The sequence below is a fragment of the Brassica napus genome, chromosome C9 (assembly GCF_020379485.1).
Source record: "Brassica napus cultivar Da-Ae chromosome C9, Da-Ae, whole genome shotgun sequence".
Lineage (NCBI taxonomy): Eukaryota > Viridiplantae > Streptophyta > Magnoliopsida > Brassicales > Brassicaceae > Brassica > Brassica napus.
In genome coordinates, this window is record NC_063452.1 from 53,003,868 (window position 1) to 53,024,982 (window position 21,115).

The 21,115-nt window shown below is 36.4% G+C and overlaps 2 protein-coding genes across 2 annotated transcripts; both read right to left on the reverse strand.

Annotated features, from left to right (window-relative positions):
* Positions 1-3,927: 3,927 nt before the first annotated feature.
* LOC111210251 lies at positions 3,928-6,418 on the reverse strand. Its single transcript, XM_048767366.1, has one exon. It carries the CDS (start codon positions 6,061-6,063, stop codon positions 5,374-5,376), a length of 690 nt encoding a protein of 229 aa, XP_048623323.1. The 5' UTR covers positions 6,064-6,418; the 3' UTR covers positions 3,928-5,373.
* A 5,686-nt stretch (positions 6,419-12,104) lies between these two features.
* Positions 12,105-12,719, reverse strand: LOC106421254. Its single transcript, XM_022710554.1, has one exon. The coding sequence runs from the start codon at positions 12,717-12,719 to the stop codon at positions 12,105-12,107; it is 615 nt and encodes a 204-aa protein (XP_022566275.1).
* Positions 12,720-21,115: the final 8,396 nt, after the last annotated feature.

Below are 21,115 nucleotides of genomic sequence, written 5' to 3' on the forward strand. Positions count from 1 at the left end.
CTGTTCTGTTCAGGCTGTTGAACAGGGAGGACGTGGTTGTACTCATACCATTTATATAGTGGATTTTTGAGTGGACTACGGTCCCGTGGTTTTTCCTTCTCACATCGAGGAGGTTTTCCACGTAAAAATTGTGTGTCTCATTTAGTTATCGCAACTTTGATATCTTGCCATCGTCGAATTATTTTCCTCACAGGTTCGCACAAGGTCAGGGGAACACGACCATTAGTATTTCCGCTGCGCCGTGTGACTTTCCCCAACAATCAACCACAAGAACTACTTGAAGAAAGTCCGTGTTGTTATTTCTCCGGGACCAACATATAACGGAGAGTGATGTAATTACTGTAGATGGAGATGTGATTATAAAGGGATAAACATGAAGTGTTTTTCTATTTCTATGTTGACTTAGATTTATCTCTATAGTATCATTATCTAGTTAACCTATGATCTCATATGTTGTATATATACACATTCGATGGAATGAATAGAATTAAGCTTTCACAACATATTTTATGGTATCAGAGCTATACGATTCTGACCTAATTTTTCCTTAAACACATATCTCTACTACTACAATGGGTGATAATTCATCATCCGATACTACAGCGACATCAGCTCCCACCGCTGGGTCGCCTTATTACCTACATCCTTCGGATAATCCAGGGTCTCTGATAACCTTTGTTTTCCTAAACAGCAACAACTACACAGAGTGGTCAACGGAACTCAGAAACTCTCTACAAGCGAAGCAAAAGACCGGTTTCATCGATGGCACAATACCAAAACCAGAAACGGAACCGGATCTCTCTCGATGGATGGCTGCTAACTCCATGATTGTTGGATGGATTCGAACATCAATTGATGCTAAAATTCGTTCAACTGTCACGTTTGTTCCTGAAGCACACAAACTTTGGGAATCTCTACGCTTCCGCTTCTCTGTCAAGAATGGTACCCATATCCATCAACTTCAAGACGAGATTACCAACTGCAAGCAAGAAGGTCAATCAGTTCTTGAATACTACGGGAAATTTCCTAAATTATGGGAAGAGCTTCAGAATCTTAAGTCTACGCGACCATGCACCTGCGCTGCGGCTGACGATATAGAAAAAGAATGTGAAGATGCTCGCGTTCATAAGTTCCTATTCAGACTTGATGATTCTCGATTCATGTCTCAACATTGTTTACTCTCGAGTAATTCGAGAAGAACAAAATCTTCATACTACCAAATCTAAAGAACAACGCTCCGATGCTCTAGGGTTTTCTGCAAAGACGGAACCAAATAAGGTCGTACCCGTGTCTACATCAGACAACACAAGCTACCGCTCACGTGATCCTAACCGCTCCTACACACATTGCGGACGGAAAGGTCATGAAATCTCTGAGTGTTTTCTTCTCCATGGGTATCCAGAATGGTATCAAGAACAATATCAACGATCAACTACTACAACTCCAGGACAGAATTCTCAAAGCTCTCGTTGAGGAAGAGGAGGACGCTCTGGTGGAATGTGTGGACGTGGTCGTGGACGAGCTTCCCATACTACGGCCGCAATCAACAGTGACCAGATCGCCTCCTTGATCACATTACTTCAGAATCAACAATCAAATCTCACCTCAGAACGTTTGTCGGGTAAAACAATTCTAACTGATGTGATTCTTGATACATGAGCTTCTCACCACATGACTGGTGATATCTCACTACTATCCAACCTCACGGATATGCCATTCTCATCTGTGACCTTTCCAAATGGACAAGCATCTCATGCTACCAAATTCGGGACTTTGAAACTTAGCAAGGATTACTCGCTTCACGATGTTCTATCCGTGCCGGACTTTGACTGCACTCTTATTTCGGTTTCGAAATTATTAAAACAAACTGGATGCATTGCTATATTCACTGATACGTTGTGTGTTTTACAGGACCATTTTTCGAGGACTCTGATTGGGCGGGGGAGCAACGTGAGGGGGTTTACTACTTTACGGGGGTCAAAGTCGCACGGGTTAATGCAGCATCATCGCCGAAACCTTCTCCTGCGGTTTTGTGGCATCGTCGTCTTGGACACCCATCTTATAAAGTGTTATCTACTCTACCGGTTTTGGATAGTGTTAAACTAGATTCTCATGTTTTTAGCCAGTGTGATATTTGCTTTCGTGCTAAACAAACTCGGAAGATGTTTTCTGATAGTCTTAATAAAGCTGAGGCACCTTTTTCTCTTATCCATTGTGATGTTTGGGGACCATATCATACACCTTCTTCCTCTGGTGCAAACTACTTCCTTACAATTGTAGACAATTTTTCACGTGCCGTATGGACCTATTTGATGCTTGAAAACTACTACAAAATTTATGTGCTATGACCGAAAAACAGTTTGGTCACAGTGTTAAGACGGTGCGATCGGACAATGGCACTGAATTCATGGTTTTAAAACCGTTCTTTCAGACGCAGGGGATCTTACGCCAGACTTCCTGCGTTGATACGCCACAGCAAAACGGCCGTGTAGAAAGGAAACATTGCCACATTCTTAATATTGCTCGAGCCTGCCTGTTTCAAGGTCGTTTACCTATTGATTTCTGGGGGGAAAGCGTACTGACAGCTGCTCATATTATCAATCGGACTCCATCACCGGTGTTAGAAGGCAAAACACCGTATGAGTTACTTCACGACAAACCACCCGAGTATAATCTTCTCCGTGTGTGTTGGTTGCATGTGCTATGCTCCTCGACAGGCACGAGACAAGGATAAATTTGGGGAGAGAAGCCGCAAGTGTATATTTGTGGGCTATCCCTTTGGAACTAAAGGCTGGCGACTGTTTGATCTTGAAAGAAATGAGTTCTTTGTGAGCCGGGACGTAACTTTCTTTGAAGCAAGTTTCCTGGTATTGCTGATTCTCCGTATGTATCTCCACCGGTTCTTCAGGTTACTACGCCAGTGGATGATTGGCTTGAGCCGATCCCTGTATCAAGGGGGAGCAATACTTCTGCACAAGAACATGCACCATCAACTATGCCTCCGTCGCTACCATCTCCTTCTAATTCTACTCCATCTGATAATCCCAGTGCTCATGTGTCTTCATCGGACATTAGTGCTACCTCTTCTACTGAACCATTACCGCCTGCTCCTACTACTGTTGCTCCTGAGACATCATCTGATCCACCGTCACCGGGTTTGCCTGAGGTTTTGGGACGCGGCCAACGTAGCAAGAAACCGTCTATTCTTCTCAAGAACTATGTAACACATACAACTCAAGCTACAAACCCCCCCCCCCCTCGCGCCCCTGCTACATCTTATCTTGATCCTTCGGTAACGGTCTCAGGTAAGACACTGTATCCTATTGCTAATTACTTATGCACTTCTATTTTTACTAAGCAGCATCAAGCATTCCTTGCAACTATTACTACGGAATCAGTCCCTAAGACATACAGTGAGGCTGTTCGCGATCCACGCTTCAATGGCGCCATGAAAACTGAAATTACAGCTCTTGAAGACAATCATACATCGGATGTCACTGAGCTCCCACCAGGCAGAAGAGCTATCGGCTGCCAGTGGCTATTTTCTAAAAAATACAACGCTGATGGAACTATTGAACGCCCCAAAGCTCGCCTTGTTGCACGGGGTAATCGGCAGCGAGAAGGATTTGATTATAAAGATACCTTCACGCCGGTGGCCAAGATGAATACGGTTCGGTTTCTTCTTGCCATCTCCGCGGCTCAACGATGGGAAGTTCATCAGATGGACGTCCATAATGCATTCTTACATGGAGACTTAGAAGAAGAAATCTATATGCAGTTACCACCGGGGTTTCAAAGTAGTAAACCTAATCAAGTTTGTCGCCTCCGGAAGTCCTTCTATGGACTTAAGCAAGCAGCTAGATGCTGGTTCTCTAAGCTTAGTAAAGCTCTTTTGGAGTTTGGGTTCGTTCAAAGTCGTAAAGATTACTCGCTCTTCTCCTATGTCAATAATACTAAGAATATATGTCTGCATATCTTGGTCTATGTTGATGACTTCATCATTGCTGGTAATGATATCGTCATTATTCAACGGTTTAAAACCTATCTCAATACATGCTTTAAGATGAAAGATTTGGGCAAGTTGAAGTATTTCCTTGGCTTGGAAGTTGTTCGCGGCCCTGAAGGTATTTTTGTCTCTCAACGCAAGTATACTCTGGATATTGTTGCTGAATGTGGGTTACTAGGCTACAAGCCTTCTCCTACCCCGACGGAACTCAATCATAAGCTCGTTATGGCTGATGATACGAACTCGCATACTCTTCTCTCGGACCCACACAAGTACCGGCGCTTGGTTGGGCGTCTCATCTACTTGACGTTTACGCGCCCTGACCTCAACTACATCATTCATATTCTTTCTCAGTTCATGCAAAAGCCTCTTGAAGAGCACTGGCAAGCGGCTCTTCGTGTTGTGCGCTATCTCAAAGGATCTCCAGATCAAGGTATTATGTTGCGGGCTGATTGCAACATGGAAATCACTGCATACTGCAATGCGGACTGGTCTTCTTGTCCCTCTTCACGATGATCTCTCAGTGCATATGTAGTCTTTCTTGGTGATACTCTTGTCTCCTGGAAAACGAAAAAGCAACCGACTGTCTCTAGATCTTCAGCTGAAGCTGAATACCGTGTCATGGCTGACACTACATGCGAACTTAAATGGCTTAAACGTCTTCTCCTCATGCTTGGCTTCTCCCACCATCAACCTATTGAGCTCCATTGTGACAGTAAATCTGCCATTCATATTGCTACTAATCCGGTGTTTCATGAATGCACAAAACACGTCGAAAATGACTGCCATACTACTCGTGATGCCGTGAAGGATAAGTTTCTCCAGCTTGCTCACATCTCTACGAAGGAACAGCCGGCCGATCTGCTGACTACGGCTCTCCTGATACCGACATTTCAGTATCTGTTGTTCAAGTTGGGAATTCGGGATATCTCATTGCCAACTTGAGGGGGAGTAAAGAGATAAACATGAAGTGTTTTCCTATTTCTAGGTTGACTTAGACTTATCTCTATAGTATCATTATCTAGTTAACCTACGATCTCATATGTTGTATATATACACATTCGATGGAATGAATAGAATTAAGCTTTCACAACATATTTTAGATTATCTAGTGATTGCTACAGGTCACAACGACTTGTTGCCCAAAACCAAACAAGAGAAGCTCTCACAATACCAAACAGGTATAATCATCATCTTTAAACCTAGTATTTTTTTTTGTCGAACTATGGGTCTGCATTTTAATGAAAACATTATAAGCTACGACTAAAACACAAATTAAAAAATATATATAAAAACCATAAAGCCATTAACTTGTAGATAAATATCAAAGATTCATGATCGCGGAGGATAAAGAGTTTAAGATCTAATTAAACATGAATATTCAAGTTATCGCCGACTACATACTCACACCGTTTCATATTTCCTAGCAACGATCCAATCACATTCCCCTTCGGATCAGCCGTCAATTTCACCGGTAAATCTCCGCACAACACAATCAAGAAAACATGTTCACCATCTGCCTTCACTGCGATGGCAATCTCCACCTTATAACCCCTAACCAGGTCTCCTACAACTCCCGGCATTTCAACCCCTTTGAAATCGACGCTTGTGGCCGGTTCATACGTATTGTCTGAGGTAAAAAACTGTCCAAAGCCATCCAGCCACGGAGCTGACCCGGAGACAACCTCGTGATCTCCACGAAGGAGACGAGACTTGCTTGTATGTAAAGATATTTTGCAGCGGGTGACCGGACTCTTAGCAACCAAACCGACTCTCCAATCAGCGGTTGAGGTGTTTGTGTTTGCGTTTGAGACGGTGACGGAACTGGCAAATAGCTCCAAGTAACAACCAGCTTTGCCCATAAATTGTTTTCCTGAAAACATTAGAAAGAGAAGGTAGAAAAGAATAGTCAACCCGGTGTAGCAACTACAACAACAAGCTGGAGTAAGTTCGCCGGCCGTATTATTTGCGCTGCTGGATACGGTGGTGGATGCTTGCCGGTGACACTGGCAATGCTGGAGAATGCGGCCACAAGAAGTGCATTGAGAAGTTGCCATGTTGGAAATTTAACACTACGACAATATTAACTTGGTTAGGGCTTAATATATAATATTACAATGTCTTGATTTTTTCTATATTTATGTTTGTTTTTAATAATGTAGTCTTTATTTTGTTGATAAAGATTACAAATCTACGGGAATTATCTAGTTTAATTATTAATATAAGAAATATTAGTTACCACTTTTTCTTTTGAAAAATTCATACGGGAAGCTAATATTTAAATCGGAACAACCTGAAAAACAAAAAAATCTAATTCCGAAATTAGAACTGTATATCTTATTTTCTGTTGTGAATGAAGAGAAAATAGATGAATTGATGTTGTTCTTTGTTTTCTTTTCTTTTTTGTTGTTGTTCTTATTTCATAGATAAACAAATATATATAGGAATATATAAGGTTTTGGGAATAATAAAAAATGAGATACAAGTATATCTAATATCTTTTAAGTATATCTAGTATATATCTAATATATTTGTATCTATTATTCATAACAGTTTCTTTTATATTTGTTTTTTCATAACGACTCTTTCATTCACAAACTTATCATAATGTGATAGTTGGGTTAATACAATTGGAACACAAAAGTGAAAAGAGGAGAGAGTATTGTCTTGAACAATATGTTTCTATAACAACGAAGATTTACGACGAAAATATTTCCTCGTAAATTTACATGGTGTTTACAACGCATTTACGAGGAGACCAAATTTTGTCGTAAACTCCATGTAAATTTACGAGGAAATATTTTCGTCGTAAAGTTCATGTAAGTTTACGACGAAAGTACGTGGAATGAGAAATACGTCGTAATCGTTACATCGACATTACAACGAAACATGTTACCGTTATATTTAGGTGAAAACGTGTATTCAATGTGCTTTAACTTACCTAATTTCGTCGTAAAGTCGTTGTAAATATTATGTTAAAACCATGTAAAATCCATGTAAAACATTCCTTGTAAAATCGTTGTTATATTTCAACTACCCAACTCGAAAATGTCTCTATATATATGTCATTTCTCACAACTCTCTTTCTCACAACACACAAATGGAAAAAAAAATCAGAAAAAAAAAATTTCAAAAAAAAATCTAAGAAAAAAATGATCGTGGCGGTAGTATTTACGAGTTATGGAGTTGGATGTATTTGCACAAAGATTCCGACGGGAGGGTGACGAACGCATTTCTGAGCGGGCTAGAGACATTCATGCACCAGACGGGCTGTATACCGATCACGCAGGAAAGCGGTAAGATGTTATGTCCCTGTCGGAAATGCAAGAATTCAAAATTTGCACGTAGTGAAACTGTATGGAAGCATTTAGTAAACAAAGGATTTACACCACAGTACTACATTTGGTATTAACATGGAGAGGGTTATGGGGGAAATGAAGCTAGTAGTAATAATAATAATTTTGAGGATGCTCATCATAGTGAAGAACCGAATCATTTGCATAATGAATATAATTATCATCAAGAGGAGTAGATGGTAGATCATGATAGGGTTCAAGATATGATTAGTGATGCATTTTTAGAAACAACTACAACAATAGCTGATGGAACTGGAAATGTAGAAGAACCTAATTTGGATGCAAAAAGGTTTTATGAAATACTAGATGCTGCAAATCAACCAATTTACACTGGTTGTAGAGAAGGTCTCTCTAAATTGTCTCTAGCAGCTAGGATGATGAATATTAAAACGGATCATAATTTACCTGAGAATTGCATGGATGCATGGGCGGAGTTGTTTAAAGAGTATTTGCCAGAAGACAACGTGTCTGCTGAATCTTATTATGAGATTCAAAAATTGGTTTATAGTTTTGGGTTGCCTTCGGAGATGATTGATGTTTGCATCGACAACTGCATGATCTACTGGAAAGAAGATGACAAGTTAGAAGAGTGTCGATTCTGCAAAAAACCACGATTCAAACGGCAAGGCCGTGGGAGGAATAAGGTTTCGTACCAAAGCATGTGGTACCTACCAATTACAGACAGATTGAAAAGATTATATCAATCTGAGAGGACTGCTGCGTCGATGAGGTGGCATGCGGAACATGTCCAGAGAGATGGTGAAGTTGCACATCCATCAGACGCAAGAGCGTGGAAACATTTCAACAAGGTACACGCAGATTTTGCTACAAATATTCGGAATGTCTATCTTGGGTTATGCACCGATGGATTTAGTCCATTTGGAATGTCTGGTAGACAATATTCTTTGTGGCCAGTCATTCTTACGCCGTACCATTTACTGCCGGATATGTGCATAGAACAAGAATTTCTATTTTTGACCATATTAATCCCTGGGCTGAAGCATCCAAAATGGTCTCTTGATGTTTTTCATCAACCGTTGATAGAAGAGCTAAAGCAATTGTGGTCAGAAGGGGTGATGACGTACGATTGTTCCTTGAAAAAACAATTTTACGATGCGAGCAGTTCTGCTGTGGACGATAAGTGATTTCCCTGCTTATGGGATGTTGTCTGGCTGGACAACACATGGAAGATTATCTTGTCCATATTGTCTTGGATCGACGGATGCTTTTCAACTGAAGAATGGTAGGAAGAGTTGAGGTACCTGAACAACCAACTGATGAAATCCTTTTGATCGACCCGCAAAACTTTCAATATGAATATATTCCCGAGGATGCGACAGATGAAGCACGTGAAGACGAGTTCGAGAGAAGCGACGATGATGATTGTAATGATAGTGATGAGAACGAAAACGATTTAGAGTGATGTAATATTGATGAGAACGAAAACGATTTAGAGTGATGTAATATATGTAACAAATGTTGTATTTCTCTATTGTAACGTATGTTTAAAGAAATATTGTTTTTTAACCATCTTAATGTATGTGTAACAAATGTTGTTTTATATAATATGTATTTCTTTAGTTTTTAAAAATTTATTTGGAGTTTTAGGGTTTTAGAGTTTAAGTTGGAGAAAGAGCAAGAAAAAGTAGAGAAGAAGATATGACGTTAGATGATATGTGACTTTGGGGTTTAGGGATTTCATTCTTGGTGTTTAGGGTTAAGCATTGTAAAATCGTTGTAAAAATAACACGGGCATGGTAACTTCGTCGTAAATGGTTAAATCGATTCCACGTAATTTCGTCGTAAATGGAAAAAGACGGGCTTGGTAACTTCGTCGTAAACGGAAAAGCCTGGTAAATCGATTCGACGTAATTTCGTCGTAAATAGAGAAACGCGGGCCTGGTAACTTCGTCATAAATGGAAAAACGCGGGCCTGGTAACTTCGTCGTAATATTACGTCGCATTTACGACGAAACGTTTTCTATATATTGAGATGTCGAGAGCGAGGCTGCCTCGTTCATTCCTCCCAAACTCCTTTGCTCTCCCTCTAAGGTACACTCCCTTTCCTCTTCTATTTTTTTTAAAGTTAGTTTAGGTGATTAATTAATTAGGTAATTAGTTTAGGTGATTAGTTAGGTAATTAGTTTAGGTGATTAGTTAGGTGACGGAATACTATAGTTTAGGTGATTAGTTAGGTAACGGAATAATTTTTTAATTATGTCGTAATTGATTAAATTTATTTTAATTTTTTTTAGATGGCTCATAGGAGGAAACCAGCAGCACCTACTTATGCCCAGTTGTTTGGTGATGGTTCCGGTACATCTTCTTCCGGTCCATCGTCTTCCGATGCAGTTCCAGACTCTCAGACTTCTCAGGGAGTTTCTTCGAGTCCTCCTCTTCCACCGCAGATGCCTCCACCTCCTCCTCCAGTGGCTGCACCTCAGCCTGTCCCAAAAGGTGCAGTTCATCCGGATTTGCGTGTGCCTTCATATGCTCCATTCGCGAGATATACGGTGGAGGATTTCCTTGCCCAGCCTGGACGGGAGGGTTTGGATGTTCTTGACCCCGATAGACACCGAGGAACTTATTGGTAAGTTATTAATTTTTATTACATTAAATTTAAATTATTTTTATTTTCTAACGGTTAAATTATTTTTTTCAGGTTTGGGGCTAACAACCGTGTTAGCCGGAGCGTTTCGGTGATGATTAAGAGTTACTACGACGGGGCATATCCGAACTGGAGCAAGACACCAAATCACGTTAAGATCACTTGGTTTAAATGTTTTGCGGTAAGATTTTTAAATTTAATTAAATTTTCACTTTTAAATATATATATATATATATATTTTTTAATATTTATTATTAATTATAATTTTTTCAAAATTTTTGTATTTCTGAAAAAGTGGCATTGGTCTTTGGGAATCACCGAGAGGGTGAAGGCAGAATTCGTTGCAAAGGCAAAGATCTGCCTCTGCAACACAGTCTCCGATTGGAAGGACAAGTGGGAGATCTACGGGTATGAGGGAAAGCCCACTGAGCTCACGATGGATGTATGGGATGGCCTCATCGCCTATTGGGAGCACCCCTCTTCGATCAAAAAGGTCAATTCGTGCTCGGCTTCTCGAAGGACGAAGGATAAAGATGGTCATTTGCCCATGCTTCACAGAGCCGGACAAAAACCTCATGCAGAAATCCATCTAGAAACTGTAAGTTTTGTTTTAAATATATATTTTAAAATATTTAATTAATATAATTTTTAATATTTAATTTACTTTTTTTGTAGTTCGAGAAGACGGGAGTCTTACCATCTCTGTCTGAGCTATTCAAGATGACTCACGCCACATTCGACGGAGTTTTTGTGGATCCTGCATCTGAGAAACTCTTCCAAGCAGTGGCTGCTCGGATTGAAGAACGGGAGATGCAACTAACCCAGGAGTCTCCCGATGGATTACCCGGCACATTGTCCACCGAAGACGCCGACAGAATCTTCGAAGATGTACAACTTAAAAATTTTGTTTACATTATTTTTAATATTTTAACATAATTAACTATATTAATATATGTTTTAATTTTATAGGTGGCTTCTAAAAAGAAGGGATGGATAGTCGGTATAGGCTCTGTTAACGAAGTTGCAAGGGCAACTTCGTCATACACTTCGAGACGGGATGAAGAGACTTCTCAGATGAAAGCTCGAATGGATAGCCAGCAGGTTCGTTTAGACTCTCTTGAGGATTTGCTAGACGTGATGGCCGTGGGAAACCCGGTTATGCAGAGAATGTTGAGTGAGAGACGAGCCGCTCTTGGGTTGCCAGTACGAGATCCCCAAGAGTCCGATCCAACCCGTCAACAGCCGATCAACTCCACCGACTACTTCGAGGATATGTAGTTTTTTTAATATTTCTGTTTGTATTATGAATTTAAATATTATTGTATGACTTTTAAATGCTTTTTTAAAAATATGTTTTTCATATTTCGTTTTAAAATTTAAATTATTTTAAATTCCGAATATTAAATAAATTCAAATTTATTATATATATTAATAATAAGAATCAATGTAAACTTCACGTAAATGTTTACGAGTGATTAACGTCGAAAAATTTACGAGGGTTTTACATCGAAATGTTTACGTGTTCTTTACAACGAAAGTATTTACGTCTGCTTTACATCGAAACAGTTACGTGGAGTTTACCACGAAAACTTACATCTCGTTTACGACGAAACCTTGCCATGCGCTTTACCAGGAATTTATGTCACGAAATCTCCGTTACGACGGACATTTTACAACGAAACGTATTTCGAGGTTAATTCGTCGTAAAACGACGAATTTACGACGAATATATTGCCTTCATAAAAAATATGTTTTCTTGTAGTGAAATACAAATGCATCGTCAGCCTTATTCCCACCCAGTCCTTCCAGTTACTTCTCTGATCCACTTGTGTATCTTACTATCTTGCCATTAATCAGATCAACAACCTTCTTGCAATCACCTTGAAAAACAATCGTTGGTGCATTTTATTTTTGTTAATATTAAGAATTAAACCCTCATTTTAAACTTAAGTAAATAGAGCATTTGAGAGTGGAATATATATTTTTTTAATAAAACAAGCATTATATAGAGCGGTTATGGAGAAAAGATATCCATACATATACGTATATATCTTAATGCAGGGAAGAGGAGAAAAAAAATTAATAGACTAACTGGAAAAACATGGATAAAAAAAAGCTATAAGCTTAGTTGAACTTAAACAAGCATCCTCATATGTGTAAAACCGGAATGGCAATTAATCTTCTCAATGTTTTCTTTGCTTCGGATGTGACATGTAATATCAAAATGCCCAGCTTCATCATAATCTATGTAACGCTCATGCATCCCTCTAAGTTTGATGTGAAGCTCGACGTCGGTTCCATTTATTACCTCTCCAGCATCGAAGGCCAACGAGAAAGCCGTGTGATCTCTGTAGCTACGCTCACGTATCATTTTAAAAACCGCAACGTTTACATGACCGAACCTCACCGAAGCATCACGGTCGTCGTAATAGATAGAATATCTCGAGCTAGGGTTTCTTACGAGGACGTCAACGTGATACGTGGCGGTCGATGGAGAGATGGCGATGGATTGGATGGATAATTTGGCGTGGGGGTCTGCTTCGTCGGCGAACAAGAAGATCAAGAACATGGCGATGGCGGTGAGTAAGCCGCTCCAAAGGGGCGAAAAGTAAGCCGCAAGTTCCTTGGAAGTGGCTTTACGATCTCCAGGTGCTGGCAGAGTCGCTATAGGCCGTGACCACCACCAACGACGACGAGTGTCGGAGGGCGTATAATATCCGAAGGGATACGCACTGTTTTGGGAAGCCATATCCTTGTTTTGTTGGTTTGGAGAGAAGAGATTGTTAATGTTGTTTAGGTTCCACGTTTAAAGTGAAAAAAGTGATGTTATTTTCATTAATTATAGAGACTATTTAAAAGTCAATCTCGTATATATCTTTTTTTTTTATAAAACATGGGTATAAAAAAAAAAAATATGACGGCTTTGTATCTTTTAACTGTGTTAATCATCATCGGATTAATATATATCATCATCATTTAGATAAATAAAGTTCTAGAATAATCAGTTTTTTTTCTGACAGCACATAAATTAAAAATATTCCCTGCGTCATCATGCTCAATTCCGAATAAAAAAATTGAAATGTGTATGATTGAATAGCTTTGTTATCGGCCCAATAAGAAAAAGTTAAAGGCCCAAAGATTCTCTGACGGGAGGAAAATTGAAAATAGCGTTCTGCCGCCACTGACGTATTCGATGACGTAAGCGCAAAGGAAGCTCCAAATGAGAGATTCTTCAGCTCTCTGAAGTCACTAAACACGTGATGCCTTTTCCTCTCTCACAACCTTTCTACTCTTTTTTGTATATATATAACTAGGGTTAAACCCGCCCTACGGGCGGGTGAGCAATTTAAAAAACAACTAAACATATTTCAAATTTTAATATATATTTGAATATAGCTTTTTATATATAAGTGTTTTCAATCTTTTGTATTAATCTTTAATATTGCAAAAGATTATAATAATAAGATATTATTTTTGCATTTTGGAAAGAGATACAAATTTGATAGTGATATATCATTTAACTAATTATTCACTGTTCAAAACCGAAAATTAATTTTGTTTTGTTACTTTTAATTCCAAAATGGATAATAAACCAACTGATTATTAAAATATATAATTAAACTAAGTGCGGGTTTATAACTTTATTTTTTATTAATAATTAAATTTGATTTCTAAATTATCAATATCTAATGAATTTACATAATTTTTTTGTTTGTGAAAATATAATGTTAACCTACTTTGTTTAAAATTAAAATTACACATTTAAAAAGTGTCACTGTAACTATCATAATTACCATAGTCTAAGAATGAAAGTTTAAACTGAATGAAAGTTTAAACTCAATGAAACATTATATTCATGTTTTATTGATAAATTTTATTAGATAAATTTTCAAATGTGGTAAATTTATTCACTTGACGATGTGTTTCATGAGGAAAAAAACAAATTCTACTTTATTAATAGAAATTTATTTATTAGATTTTATTAATTTTTAAAAAATAAGAATTATGTTTTGATTATGTAATAATCACTGTTGTGTTTTTCTTTCAATTTTCATGTGAATATTTTTAAGATTTATCTTGGTAACCACAAAAACAATATCCATGATATTACTTCTGTTTTCATTTTCATTTGTCGGATTTTGATGAAATGTCAAAAATAATATCGTAAATGGATTTTTTTTCCCGTTCTTATAAATATTTGTTAGCTTTCTGTAGTTTTATATTTTGGATTAGATCATGTAAAATTTTAAATAAATTATTATTTGTTAATTATTTTTCACCAAATTCTAGTTATTCAATGTAATATTTACAAAAATATATATATTGCTTTATTTATTATATCTTATTAATTTTTAAACTAATTTTTATAAGATATTTGTTTTGATTATTTACTAAACCTTCATATTCTTTCGCCTAGTTACTCCTCATGCAGCTAAAAAACTTATATTATTCCTACAATATTTTTGTGCAACAGAACAAACCAATCATTTACAAAAATTGAAGGAGAAAGTGAAGACACCAATGATGTTCCAGGCCTCTTTGATCTTATTAAAGTTAAGGATGGATGATGAAACTTCCATTCTAAGCAGCCTTGGAAAACTTACATTCTTCATTCTTGTTAGCTTAAGTTCCATGGCTTTTGAGTTTGTTATTTCTACTTTATTATCAGACTCTAAGCCATACCTCCTTATCAATCAAACTCCCTCACTTTTATCAAACCCGAATTAAGCTTCTTCAACTCAATGTTTTTTCTTATCCATTACCCTGTTGTTCAAAACTTCGGTTACGTTCTCTGCTGCTAACTCGGTCTTCTCTATATGATTATTTTTATTTAAATGCATTTCTTTGCTCGTAAGCACTTCGCGTCAGCAATGTTTTGTATACTCTAATCTTGGTAGCTTGTGTTTTCTACTCCAACCGCAGATTGCGGCTTATCTCTTGCCTAATAAGTTTCATTTTTCTTCCAGAGTTTCCACTGCCCCTAATGATGTTTCTTTTGTTTGCTCTTTTTTCCTCAATCTATCTAACACGTTTCTCTAAGTATTTAGAGTTCTGTAGCTCGAACAGAGTCTCGTGTGTAGAATCTAACTTCAATCTCTCCCAAGTTCTCAGTCCAGGAGCAAATAAAATTGCTAGGCCATGTCCGTTTATTAAACGCAACGACTTAGATGAGCGAGTGAAAGGTCTTCTTCATTGGTCGTTCCGGTGAAACACGGGAAAACCCGGCGATCAAACAATAAAAGAGATCCAAGAGTATCTGTGATGCTAAATAAAACATCAACTCCATTTGTCTTCTTTTTCTCTCGCCAGCGACATGTTTCTCTCTCATCAGCTACTAAAAACACCATTCTCCTTTCTTTCTCTTACATATTTTTCGTTAAATTTTGTGCCGCTGGTTATTGTCATAGTGTTAACTAAAAGAACATGGTCTGAGCACTGTGGGGGACTAAATAAAGTCTATCACTGGTCACTTGCCCTTCCATGACATGAATATGCTGCAAGGTAACTCATTCTATTTGGTACCAATAGGTTATTGGTGCAGCAGGAGCAGTCATGAACCCTCGTTGCAATTCTGTTGGATATAAAGAGAACATAATATGTTAGCTTTTCTTTTTATTTTTTTGACATTAAAGGTATATTAATCGTAAGTGCAAGACAAAACATATAAGTTTGTGATGGCTTGATACCTTTCATCAAAGAGAACATGAACCAGCATGCAAGACCATGCACTCGGGTACACACGAACACTGTAAATTTCAACGGAACATAAATGTCGAAAAATTATATTTTCCACGAAATAAATTGGCAGGTATATAAGTTTAGACCATGTCATTCACCAAACAGAGAATAGTGCACACTGAGATTTCTTTTATGTGAAATGGCATGGACAAAAGATTATGTGATGTTAACGAAATACCATTGAAACAAATTTCATGTATAAAGAAGCTATACACCTATCTAAGTGAAATTTGACACTCACCTGCCAAAGCACACACACAACACACAAATTCACTCTTAACTCTGCTTAACCAATGAATCAGTTAACCCCAATAACTTATTCTTCCTTGTTTTGTTAAAAAAAGCGAGAAGCTTAGTCAAATCATAATCGCATGGCATAAAAATCGACACCGCAAGCTCCACGTACTCGCGGCCTGACAGAAGTGAATATAATCAAATAAAAATCTGTGATTCTGAGACGCTCCAACGCGAAGAACCTCTACAAAGTTAGTGGAGTCATTGTTTTTTTTTTTGCTGAAGTCTTCTTTGATGAGGGGGCAATGGCGTGAGTTCAATGTTGTTGTGTGAATGGTTTTATAGCCATGTTTTTAGAGGGAAATAAGCAGTCTCTTCATATAAAAATGTAATATTATTAGTGTGGATTTGGAAATAATAAAAATGTAAAATTATACAGTATTTCAGATATTATATTTAATGTAATATTACCATTTCTCTTATTGTATATTTATTTATTCTGTTTTTTTTGTTTTTTTCTCTGATAATTTCTGGTTAATTTTTTGTATATTATGAAACGATAATATTACATTATGGAGATGGAGATAGTTTGTTTTTTGGCTTATTCCGGTCAAATTCAATATTAGTAGGGATTTGGAAATAATAAAAATATAAATGTATACCTTTTTATATATGAAATGGTAATATTACATTATGGAAGATGGTTCGAACCGTAAGAAATAGAAATTGCTTATTTTTGGTTTATTCTGGTCAAAATTATTATTTTTGGTCATATGATTTAATGAGCCACGTGACTTCTTTTGGAAAAAAGATTTGTATACTAACATGGACACTCCTCTTTGTAAAATTAAATATAAAAATGTAATGTTATTATTTTTCTTATATTGTATATTTTCTTATTCTAAGTTTTGAGTTTATTTATTTAACTTAATATTATCATTTCTTATATTGTATATTTTCTTATTTTAATTTTCAAGTTTATTTCTTTAACCTTTTTGTAAACTAAATGTAAAAAAATGTAATATTGTATATTTTCTAATATTGTATATTTTCTAATATTGTATATTTTCATATTCTAATTTTCGAATTTATTTAATTAATTTTGTATATGAAATGGTAATATTACATTAAGGACAGTTACAAAAAAAGTAATAATGCCACGTGTCATCTTTCGGGAGAATTTTTTTTCGCTGATGTGGACGCTCTATGGAGCCTCAAAAGGTCTCTTTTATTACTATAGATTTAACTGCATTTCTTTGCTCGTAAGCACTTCGTGTCAGCAATGTTCTGTATACTCTAATCTTGGTAGCTTGTGTTTTCTACTCCAACCGCAGATTGCGGCTTATCTCTTGCCTAATAAGTTTCATTTTTCTTCCAGAGTTTCCACTGCCCCTAATGATGTTTCTTTTGTTTGCTCTTTTTTCCTCAATCTATCTAACACGTTTCTCTAAGTATTTAGAGTTCTGTAGCTCGAACAGAGTCTCGTGTGTAGAATCTAACTTCAATCTCTCCCAAGTTCTCAGTCCATGAGCAAATAAAATTGCTAGGCCATGTCCGTTTATTAAACGCAATGACTTAGATGAGCGAGTGAAAGGTCTTCTTCATTGGTCGTTCCGGTGAAACACGGGAAAACGCGGCGATCAAACAATAAAAGAGATCCAAGAGTATCTGTGATGCTAAATAAAACATCAACTCCATTTGTCTTCTTTTTCTCTCGCCAGCGACATGTTTCTCTCTCATCAGCTAATAAAAACACCATTCTCCTTTCTTTCTCTTACATATTTTTTGTTAAATTTTGTGCCGCTGGTTATTGTCATAGTGTTAACTAAAAGAACATGGTCTGAGCACTGTGGGGGACTAAATAAAGTCTATCACTGGTCACTTGCCCTTCCATGACATGAATATGCTGCAAGGTAACTCATTTTATTTGGTACCAATAGGTTATTGGTGCAGCAGGAGCAGTCATGAACCCTCGTTGCAATTCTGTTGGATATAAAGAGAACATAATATGTTAGCTTTTCTATTTATTTTTTTGACATTAAAGGTATATTAATCGTAAGTGCAAGACAAAACATATAAATTTGTGATGGCTTGATACCTTTCATCAAAGAGAACCTGAACCAGCATGCAAGACCATGCACTCGGGTACACACGAACACTGTAAATTTCAACGGAACATAAATGTCCAAAATTTGTATTTTCCACGAAAATAAATTGGCAGGTATATAAGTTTAGACCATGTCATTCACCAAACAGAGAATAGTGCACACTGAGATTTCTTTTATGTGAAACGGCATGGACAAAAGATTCTGTGATGTTAACGAAATACCATTGAAACAAATTTCATGTATAAAGAAGCTATACACCTATCTAAGTGAAATTTGACACTCACCTGCCAAAGCACACACACAACACACAAATTCACTCTTAACCAATGTTTTTAAAACCGGAACGGATACCGACTCGGTAAAGCTACTGGTTAAGTGGTCGGACCGGTTCAACCGGTCGAACCGGGTTTTCTATTTAAAAATAAATAAATCTAAATAATAATATATTTACACTATATAGACCTACAGTTCTATGTTCTCTTTTATTAATTAGATAATAAAAAATAACCATAAGTTTAATTATATATACAAGTGAATACTATATCAACTAAAATTAATAAAAAAAAATTAATGACCGTTTAAATTACATATTTATTTATATTTACAACTAAAAGTATTAAATTTTATGAATATAGAAAAACGAGAATAAAATATGAGAGTCGAAAAGAGATATTAAAAAAGAAAATTCTTAAAAAAAAGAATCAATTAGAAAACTAATTAAATAGTAAAAATTAAACATTAATTATGAAATATTATATTTTAATAACAATTGAAAATACATTAATTATATGTTGATTTCTATTGAACCGGGTTTCGAAGTTGAACCGGGTCACTGGTTTTACCGGTTTTTAGCCGGTTTCACCGGTTTTTCTTAAATCCGAGTTTTAAACCGAACCGGACTCGGCTTCTTTAACGAGTCACGGTCGGACCGGTTCGACCGGTCGGACCGGTTCGACCGGCCGGTCCGGTCCGGTTTTCAAAACCTTGCTCTTAACTCTGCTTAACCAATGAATCAGTTAACCCCAATAACTTATTCTTCCTTGTTTTGTTAAAAAAAGCGAGAAGCCTAGTCAAATCATAATCGCATGACATAAAAATCGACACCGCAAGCTCCACGTACTCGCGGCCTGACAGAAGTGAATGTAATCAAATAAAAATCTGTGATTCTGAGATGCTCCAACGCGAAGAACCCCTACAAAGTTAGTGGAGTCATTGTTTTTTTTTTTTTTTTGCTGAAGTCTTCTTTGATGAGGGGGCAATGGTGTGAGTTCAATAATGTTGCTGTGTGAATGGTTTTGTAGCCATGTTTTTTAGGGGGAAATAAACAGTCTCTTCATATAAAAATGTAATATTATTAGTGTGGATTTGGAAATAATAAAAATGTAAAATTATACATTATTTCAGATATTATATTTAATGTAATATTACCATTTCTCTTATTGTATATTTATTTATTCTGTTTTTTTTTGTTTTTTTCTCTGATAATTTATATTTACTTATTTTAATTTCTTGTTAATTTTTTGTATATTATGAAACGATAATTTTACATTATGGAGATGGAGATAGTTTGTTTTTTGGCTTATTCCGGTCAAATTCAATATTAGTAGAGATTTGGAAATAATAAAAATATAAATGTATACCTTTTTATATATGAAATGGTAATATTACATTATGGAAGATGGTTTGAACCGTAAGAAATATAAATTGCCTATTTTTGGTTTATTCTGGTCAAAATTATTATTTTTGGTCATATGATTTAATGAGCCACGTGACTTCTTTTGGAAAAAAGATTTGTATACTAACATGGACACTCCTCTTTGTAAAATTAAATATAAAAATGTAATGTTATTATTTTTCTTATATTGTATATTTTCTTATTCTAAGTTTTGATTTATTTATTTAACTTAATATTATCATTTCTTATATTGTATATTTTCTTATTTTAATTTTCAAGTTTATTTCTTTAACCTTTTTGTAAACTAAATGTAAAAAAAAGTAATATTGTATATTTTCTAATATTGTATATTTTCATATTCTAATTTTCGAATTTATTTAATTAATTTTGTATATGAAATGGTAATATTACATTAAGGACAGTTACAAAAAAAGTAATAATGCCACGTGTCATCTTTCGGGAGAATTTTTTTTCGCTGATGTGGACGCTCTATGGAGCCTCAAAAGGTCCCTTATATTACTATAGATTTAACTGCATTTCTTTGCTCGTAAGCACTTCGCGTCAGCAATGTTCTGTATACTCTAATCTTGGTAGCTTGTGTTTTCTACTCCAACTGCAGATTGCGGCTTATCTCTTTCCTAATAAGTTTCATTTTTCTTCCAGAGTTTCCACTGCCCCTAATGATGTTTCTTTTGTTTGCTCTTTTTTCCTCAATCTATCTAACACGTTTCTCTAAGTATTTAGAGTTCTGTAGCTCGAACAGAGTCTCGTGTGTAGAATCTAACTTCAATCTCTCCCAAGTTCTCAGTCCAGGAGCAAATAAAATTGCTAGGCCATGTCCGTTTATTAAACGCAACGACTTAGATGAGCGAGTGAAAGGTCTTCTTCATTGGTCGTTCCGGTGAAACACGGGAAAACGCGGCGATCAAACAATAAAAGAGATCCAAGAGTATCTGTGATGCTAAATAAAACATCAACTCCATTTGCCTTCTTTTTCTCTCGCCAGCGACATGTTTCTCTCTCATCAGCTACTAAAAACACCATTCTCCTTTCTTTCTCTTACATATTTTTCGTTAAATTTTGTGCCGCTGGTTATTGTCATAGTGTTAACTAAAAGAACATGGTCTGAGCACTGTGGGGGACTAAATAAAGTCTATCACTGGTCACTTGCCCTTCCATGACATGAATATGCTGCAAGGTAACTTATTCTATTTGGTACCAATAGGTTATTGGTGCAGCAGGAGCAGTCATGAACTCTCGTTGCAATTCTGTTGGATATAAAGAGAACATAATATGTTAGCTTTTCTATTTATTTTTTTGACATTAAAGGTATATTAATCGTAAGTGCAAGACAAAACATATAAGTTTGTGATGGCTTGATACCTTTCA

Excerpts from the sequence above, each read along its gene's own strand:
- LOC111210251 (XM_048767366.1), bottom strand. The coding sequence starts at position 6,063 with ATGGCAACTTCTCAATGCACTTCTTGTGGCCGCATTCTCCAGCATTGC.
- LOC106421254 (XM_022710554.1), bottom strand. The coding sequence starts at position 12,719 with ATGGCTTCCCAAAACAGTGCGTATCCCTTCGGATATTATACGCCCTCC.